Below are 7,838 nucleotides of genomic sequence, written 5' to 3'. Positions count from 1 at the left end.
CCGTGGCTCGAAAGTACGTCGACTGGCGTGCTCCAAAATAGGACGTTTAATATGGGAGCATAGCAGTAACAACTATACCCAATAGAGTACCGAAGTGATGACGTCACGGTGGCATGACAACGAACCTACTGGTTCTACACAATCATATGCTCTGGTAACATTAACTGCGTGTTGTGTTTTGTACCCGATTGTAAATATCATTCTGAGAGTCATTATTGCAGTTTTTATAAATTTAAATTTTTTTTTAATTCATTAAATATTGTAAGATCGACTTGCTACCGATGCTTTACAGCTGTCTGCAGCGCACACACTCGTGTTTTACGTACGCACAACATTTTCACGCAGTTAATGTTATGGAGCCAGTGGATTGTGTAGAACCAGCCCGTATGTTGTCTTGACAACGTGACGTCACACTTCGGTACTCTATTTCAAACATGTGGGTCAAACGGTTCCTGAGTTATCGTTGACCGTAGCCAAATGTTGACGGACGGACGGACGTACGGACGTACGGACGGACGTACGACGGACGTACGGACGGACGTACGACGGACGACGACCCATGGCAATAGCTCAGCTTGACGATGTCAAGGCGAGCTAAAAATGTGTTTTTCTTGAAAAACACGTCAATATCATTAATTATCTACCGCTAATAAAACAAAACAATACATTTACAAATGGCGTATGACATTTGTTCTCTTGCTTTAAAGGGATCATTTACTCTAGGTTCTAGGGTTATTTTCAGTTAATTTAGGTTAAAATTATGCTACATAAAAAGTTTCATAGTTCAATCACCATTAGAAATATTATTAAAAAATGTTTTAAAACTAACGACTACAGTTTGATTACAACGACGGTGGCGCCACTCAAAGCGCACGATCTGATAAGTTGCGCAAAACCACTTTCCAGCCAAGGGCTACAGACCGAGGGTGTTTCTTATTTATTAATTTAAAAGCCAAAGGATTGTAATATCGTATAAACGACATATAGTTTCAGTTATAATATGGATAAATTTGCCCTAAAATGAATATCGTTCGGTTAAATAGCATTTAGGTATAAATATAATTGCACTTTTGTGATTAGCCCTCGGTCTGTAACGTGCCGAGTGAAATGTCAAATACGCAACTTTTTCGGGGTGGCAGCACGGTTGCGGGTGTCATGGCGCCGTTCAAATTTCGTAGCGTTGATGTGTAATTAATTATAACAATTAAATTAGGTATCTGGTAACAAATACGTGTAGGTATAGACGATTTGTTATACAGTAACTCAGTAAGTACAGTTGTATGCAGTAAAATCCTAGAGGCTACTGTCCCACACATGTGGGACTACACATGTTAGACTACATTTCAGTGCTCGAAATAAGCGTTGTCCGCGGGTTGTCCGCGAGCCAACGCAGAATTTGCGGCCGGACAACCTAAACCAGTCTGAGACATTGTCCGGTGGACAACCCAAGAAAGATGTGACGAAAAAACGCAACTTTATTTATGTTTTGCTCAGGGGTTCTCCAAGAAGGCACTTATAGGCCTGGTGGCACCGCCATTAATCTATGGTGTGGGAAGGCAACGCAATACCAGCTGCTATGTCCAACACTGGTATATGTTTCAGGTTTTTCTGATTTATGATGAGATGAATTCAACATTCGATTGAACCAGCAAACCAGCAAGTTCACCCTTACATTTTGGTATTTTATTCCATTTATTTATTTTGAATTTCCGAATGGCTTTGCCCATTGCAAAACAAACAACAGTGGGGATTCAATGTTGATCCGAAAGTTAAAAAAAAGAGAATTGTCGTAGTCAAGAATGAAGGCTGTAATATGTACTCAAAAGTGCCGCAAAATACCATCTCCTGCGATCTCGATTTTCAAAATTTTCTGGGGAGGACCCCCAACCCCCCGCTTGTTTTTCACCCCCTCCCTGAATCCTAATCCGCCACTGAACAATTCATATCTGGGAGCAGAGACAATCAACTAAAAAATGTCCGCCTTTTCGCATGGCACGCAACAAAGATTGCAGAGAAGGTAGAGGAGCCGTAGGATGTGAGAGGGAGACGAGGAGCCATTAAAAGTATTAAGTCATCCACTATTTTGCGCAGTTTGCTGTTTTTACCCCCCCCGCTTGTTAAAAATCCTGGCTACACCACTGTTTTTGGGTTTTTTCTGACCATATTATTAATTTATTATGTGATTGAAGAAGAGGAGATTTGGGATATTTTTTTGGGAACAACCAGAAATTGTCGCGGACCAACGCCGATTTGATGGCCTGGGTTGTCCGCAGGAAACAACCACATTTTTTTTCTTATTTCGAGCACTGCATTTACATGTGGTCTAACTACTTTGCCACGACTCTCGCACACTCTCGCGTCCCGTGTACAGTGTGAGAATTTGTCTTGTTGTGCAGAATAAATTAATGACCGACGTCGTTTTCATCAAATATTATTTACATGTGGTTAGCCATCATAATATGGCATAAATAACTGGTAATGTGTAATAAATGTGTATGAATTTGAATTTTGTGATAGATTCTCATTCATCAGCAGCATTGTGATGAAGTTCCTGTTATGTAGTTTTCTAATAGCTGAGATGTGTTTCTGTCACGCTCCTCTCGTAACATTAACAATTAGTCGTAAGTGTTTATCGAGCATTAGCAATTTAACATTAGCATTAACTTGACGATGTTTCTGACCCCTGCTCCTTAAGTAGAGTCAAACCTGTATATAACAAGCAGTTCAAGGGTAATGGCAAAAGTTCCTTTATAGGCAGGTATTCATTCTATGGAGGAAACTGCTACCAATGTTTACACTGTACTACGGAGGCTCTCCCATCACATTGATGCAACCGCGCTTTCACGAAGCAATCTGATTGATCGATTTTTTTCGTCGACCTCTCGATCTCAAAACGACACATTTTGATTGGTTGAGTTGCAGCGTGAGATATTTTGTTTCCCATTACCTATCTAACCATCGGCTGTTTTTATACGACATCCCTCATATATAGCACGCAAGAACATATGCTGCCTGTGTAGTTTTTTTTTAGCTAGTCATGTTATTGATGGTAGCAAGATATAACACCTTCCGCGAAGTAACCGTGTTAAATTTGTGTATTTAAAACGCAATTCGAATCGCAAACGCAGAATTAACATTATTGATACATGTATAGATAAAATTACATGATATTGATAGACGGATAGTCTATGATTAGCAATAAATACAGGATACGTAAGTGCTTTTGCGTGCATCACTGTCAGTGCATGTGTAGATGCGTGTGTGTACTCTGTGTGCATAGATGCATACATGTGCATGTATGTATATGGTGTGTGTGTGTGTGTGTGTGTGTGTGTGTGTGTGTGTTGTGTGTGTGTGTGTGTGTGTGTGTGTGTGCGTGTGTGTGTGTGTGTGTGTGTGTGCGTGTTTTAGTCAACGCGACTAACGAAACCCCTCTCAAGCTAATTTCCTCCCCTTCCAGCATTGTACTTACAATGCCGTGGAATGTGAGGGAACGGCCAAGCTGATGTCCCACGTAGCCGTGAGTGACGTTGGTGTCCACCAGATGGCTCTGCAATCGCTCCATGATGCATGAGTCGAAGTAGTCCTCCGTTTTCACTAAATAGCAATGAAAAAAAAAGAGATTTTCAATAAGTATCGCACGTTCGGCTGGCCGGCTGGCCATCTGCTACAGTAAAGGCTGTGCTGCTATAAATACTGTCAGTGGCAGTCTAGTAGCTATGCGCTGGATTAACTTTGTGCTGCTGGATGGCATGACATTGACATTATTGCTACGTCTCTGGCAATCTACACGATCCTGAGTACGTCAGTCACGCACTAGGTTCATCCAGCGACTAGCATCCCCCCAACGACTAGCTTTATTCAGGGACTAGCCTCATTTAGGCACAAGTACCAACCAACAACTAGTCTCATTTAGGCACAAGTACCAACCAACGACTAGTCTCACTTGGGCACAGTACCACCAACAACTAGTCTCATTCAGGTACTAGTACCAACCATGAGGACTAGCCTCATTTAGGCACAAGTACCTGCCAGTTACAACGCAAGTTTGAATTTATATCATCATTCCTGTTTACACAAGGACTAGCCTCATTTAGGCGCAAATACCAACCAAACGACTAGCCTTATTTAGGCCACAGTACCATCCAACGACTAGCCTCATTCAGGCAGCATCTTCAATCGGGGGGGGGGCAACAATCGCCCAGGGATTAGCCTCACACAGGGGTAAGCCCTAGGAGCGATATGTGGCAGCTGGCAGCTGTAGTAATGACAGACAAGGATCATAATTAACAGCAGCAACAGCAGCATTAGCAGCCGCCGCCAGCAGCAGCAGCATGGCTAGCAGACCCTGCTAAAGCACACACACACACACACACACACACATAGGCGCTCACACACGGTGCGACAATGGGACCTTTAATTGCATGGGGCTGCACCTTTATTTTGACCGGCAGAGCGAGCGCTTTAAACAGACGAGCCTTTTAAAGAATCCACATGTGCGCCTTGTGCTATGGGCGTGCATAATTATTTGCTCTGCGTGTGCGTGTACGCGCATGTGCGTAACCATGAGTGCGCGTGTGCGTGTGCGTGCGCATGAATGAGTGTGTTGAGAACTACATTGGGTGAAGGGAAGGGGAGTTAGGTTGTGGGTGGATGAGTGAGGTGGTGGGTGGAGGAGTGTGGAGGTGGGTGGTGGGTGGGGGAATGAGGTTGTGTGTGTGATGGGGGGAGTGAGTGGTGGTGAGAGGAGTGGGTGGTTGGAGGAGTGGTGGTGGTGGGGGATGAGGTTGTGTGGTGTGGGGAGTGAGGTGTGGGTGGAGGAGTGAGGTGGTGGGTGGGGATGTGGGTGTAGTGAGTGAGGTGTGGGTGGGAGGTGAGGTGGAGTGGGTGGTGGTGGAGGAGTGAGGTGGTGGTGGGAGTGAGGTGGTGTGGGGAGTGAGGTGTGGGTGTGAGTGAGTGGTGGTGTGGAGTGAGGTGGTGGGTGGGGAGGGGGGGTGAGGTGTGGGTGGAGGATGGAGGTGAGTGGGGTGGTGAGGTATGGGTGGGAGTGAGGTGGTGGGGGTGGATGAGTGAGGTGGTGGGTGGAGTGAAGTGTGAGGTGGTGTGGGGGGGGTGGAAGAGTGAGGTGGGGTGGAGTGGATGATGTTGGGAGAGGTGGTGGGTGGGGAGTGAGGTGGGTGTGAAGTGAGTGAGGTGGTGGGGTGGGGGAGTGAGGTGTGGTGAATGAGTGAGGTGGTGGGTGGATGAGTGAGGTGGTGGGTGGAGGAGTGAGGTGGTGGGTGGAGGAGTGAGGTGGTGGGTGGGGGAGTGAGGTGGTGGGTGGGGGAGTGAGGTGGTGGGTGGAGGAGTGAGGTGGTGGGTGGAGGAGTGAGGTGGTGTGTAGTGGAGTGAGCTGGGGGAGAGAGCAAGGTGGTGTGGGGGGAGTGAGGTGATGTGTAGTGGAGTGAGCTGGGGGAAAGAGCAAGGTGGGGGGGGGAGTGAGGTGATATGTACAGAGTAAGGTGGTGTGGGGGAGTTAGGTGGGATTTTCTGAATAAGCTAACACACCAATTGTTCCCTCCCCGATCATAGGCGTTATGTATGAGTTGACACTGCTACACGACACTAGTTACGTGCAGGTTATTTCGATAACAGGGTTATATTGCGATAACAGACATCGGCAGGTTTCACCCCGTGACTCACACTACATAGAAAGGAAGCACCCACGCATGCACGCACGCATGCACGCGCGCGCACACACACACACACACACACACACACACCTGCAGGATGTGCAGCTAACCCTATTCAACACACACTACTGCGTTGTCTTTGTTGTTGATAGAAGACACCGACACTGCATAAGAACACTTCCTCCCTCCCACACACACAGGAAACGAGCAGTACAAACACCGCATCACCAACGTCGCTACACCAACGCTCACTACAGTCACTGCTAAACGTAAAATCGTAGGCATTACTTAAAGCCCATTTACACCGATTAAAAGGCATTGTGACAGCTTCGTGCGTAGCAAAACGGTGCTTATTTCTACATAACTATAGTCACGACAAACGTGGAATCATTTGCGTGCGCTCAAGCCATTATTCCACATAAAAAGCGTGTAACACCATTGTGCGTAGCGACACACGTGACGTCACCCCTCTTGCACTCGCATACAAATGTGAAAATTAATTCAATTTCAGCCCTGAATATTATCGAAATTGTACGTCCGACGTATTGTGTAGCAATTAAAATCGCATAACATATGCCCATACAATCCAGTGCGTGTCAAGTTGTCACAACGGTGCCGTGTTTTAAGTGGGAGGGGGGCAATCAAACGTCATTTTTCCATCGTGAAGCACAATAGAATTACAAGGCAAGCTGACTGCTGAACATGCAAGTCTTTCATGATACAGTTACATATTTTGTTAATACAAGGGGTCAACGATATTTCACCGGGCATAACGTGGCTATGCCACTTCTTCATCTTCCCCATCTCTCATGCAACGCACGCACTCAAGCAACGTTACTGAAATTTATAGCTGTCATGCATCTCATTCAACTAGCTCATACAACTTAGAGGTGGTGAATCTCATAGATGGACACCACCCTGACAAACTTACCACTTCACCACTCCCCTGCATATATGTAGATTGTAGAAGGTGTGAACACGGTTTAACATGCCTGGTGCATGAGACAGACACATTCCCTAGCGTATATATATGTATATGTATATATATATTATATATATATATCGGCGAACACTTTCTGGTATCAGGAATTCGGCCGCCTCTGAAACTTGCATCCACATGCGCTTGGGTGGTTTGAGCCGACAGGCACTAGGGGACATACATAATCACATACGAAGCTGAAATAGTAATTAGATGAGAATAAGAATTTTATATAGTAGTATATAATATGTAATATAATATAATATTAATATTATGATATATATCTATATGATAGGTAGCTAATCAGCCTATATATATATATACGTATAGGTTAGTATTGATATAATTATATAACTATTCAGGATAAATAGAATAAAATTATCTCGAGGTGATCTGATATTTCTTTAAATCCATGACCTTCAAGTGTTACATTGAGTGTGATGTTACAGGCTAGCAGTGACCTTCATCTCTCCATAAGTGAACTTCATAATTAGAAGTTTGTCGCTGTAGTGAAGTCTATCGGCTACTTATCAATTCAAGGCACGCGCCGGAAATTCCTAGTGAGGATTTCGCGTGTCCTTGACCGTAAACCTGTTCGCCGGGCCTCTGACGCGGTTGCCCCCTCACCCCTCCGTCGCCAAACTCAGGTTTGTGTTAACTTGATCGTTTGTATTGCTATGAGTTATGTAATTTAGACAAGCTGCAGTATGGCGCTCGGAGCAGGCGATTAACATCTGTAGCAGTGTGCTGAGAACTGCTCTGCGTCGTCTGTCATCCCCCAGGATGCCTAGCGATCGCGCAGCCCTCATGCGCTCGTCGCTCGTCTCTCACGCACCCGGTCAGCTCGCGTCCCTCTCTCGCTCTCTCTCTTTCACGCCGACGCACGATCACAGCACAGCACAGGGCACCTGCCGCTCCCGCCTCTGGCCCGTCGCTCAGCGCCTCTCTCTCCACGCTCGTCGTGCTCAGTCTCGTTCTCTCTCTCTCTCTCTGCTCCCTATATACTATATGCAGTGGGATTAGCGCGAAAGAGAGAGCGAGCAAAGTATGCGTACATCACATTAATACTTTGCTTCGCTCTCTCTTCTTTCCGCGTGCCCGCCCCCCGCCCCACCACCATCTCGTCGTTTCTCATTTCTCGTCACTCTGCTGCTCGTCTCTGATTATATATAGTATCAGTATATTAG

General features: G+C 45.7%; 1 protein-coding gene across 1 annotated transcript in view; it reads right to left on the bottom strand.

The window, feature by feature from the left end:
- Positions 1-7,838, bottom strand: part of LOC106806677 (zinc finger protein aebp2-like) — a gene marked incomplete at its 3' end in the record, with an annotated part of 51,271 nt that overhangs the window by 11,074 nt on the left and 32,359 nt on the right. Inside the window, exon 3 of the mRNA XM_014808688.1 lies at positions 3,473-3,597. Coding sequence (XP_014664174.1) covers positions 3,473-3,597 — 125 coding nt within the window. The remainder of the gene's footprint in view (positions 1-3,472; positions 3,598-7,838) is intronic.

This window comes from Priapulus caudatus, unplaced genomic scaffold (genome assembly GCF_000485595.1).
Source record: "Priapulus caudatus unplaced genomic scaffold, Priapulus_caudatus-5.0.1 Scaffold174, whole genome shotgun sequence".
Taxonomy (NCBI): Eukaryota; Metazoa; Priapulida; class Priapulimorpha; order Priapulimorphida; family Priapulidae; genus Priapulus; species Priapulus caudatus.
The sequence above is the reverse complement of the archived record's forward strand: the minus strand, read 5'-3'. Positions and strand labels throughout refer to the sequence as shown.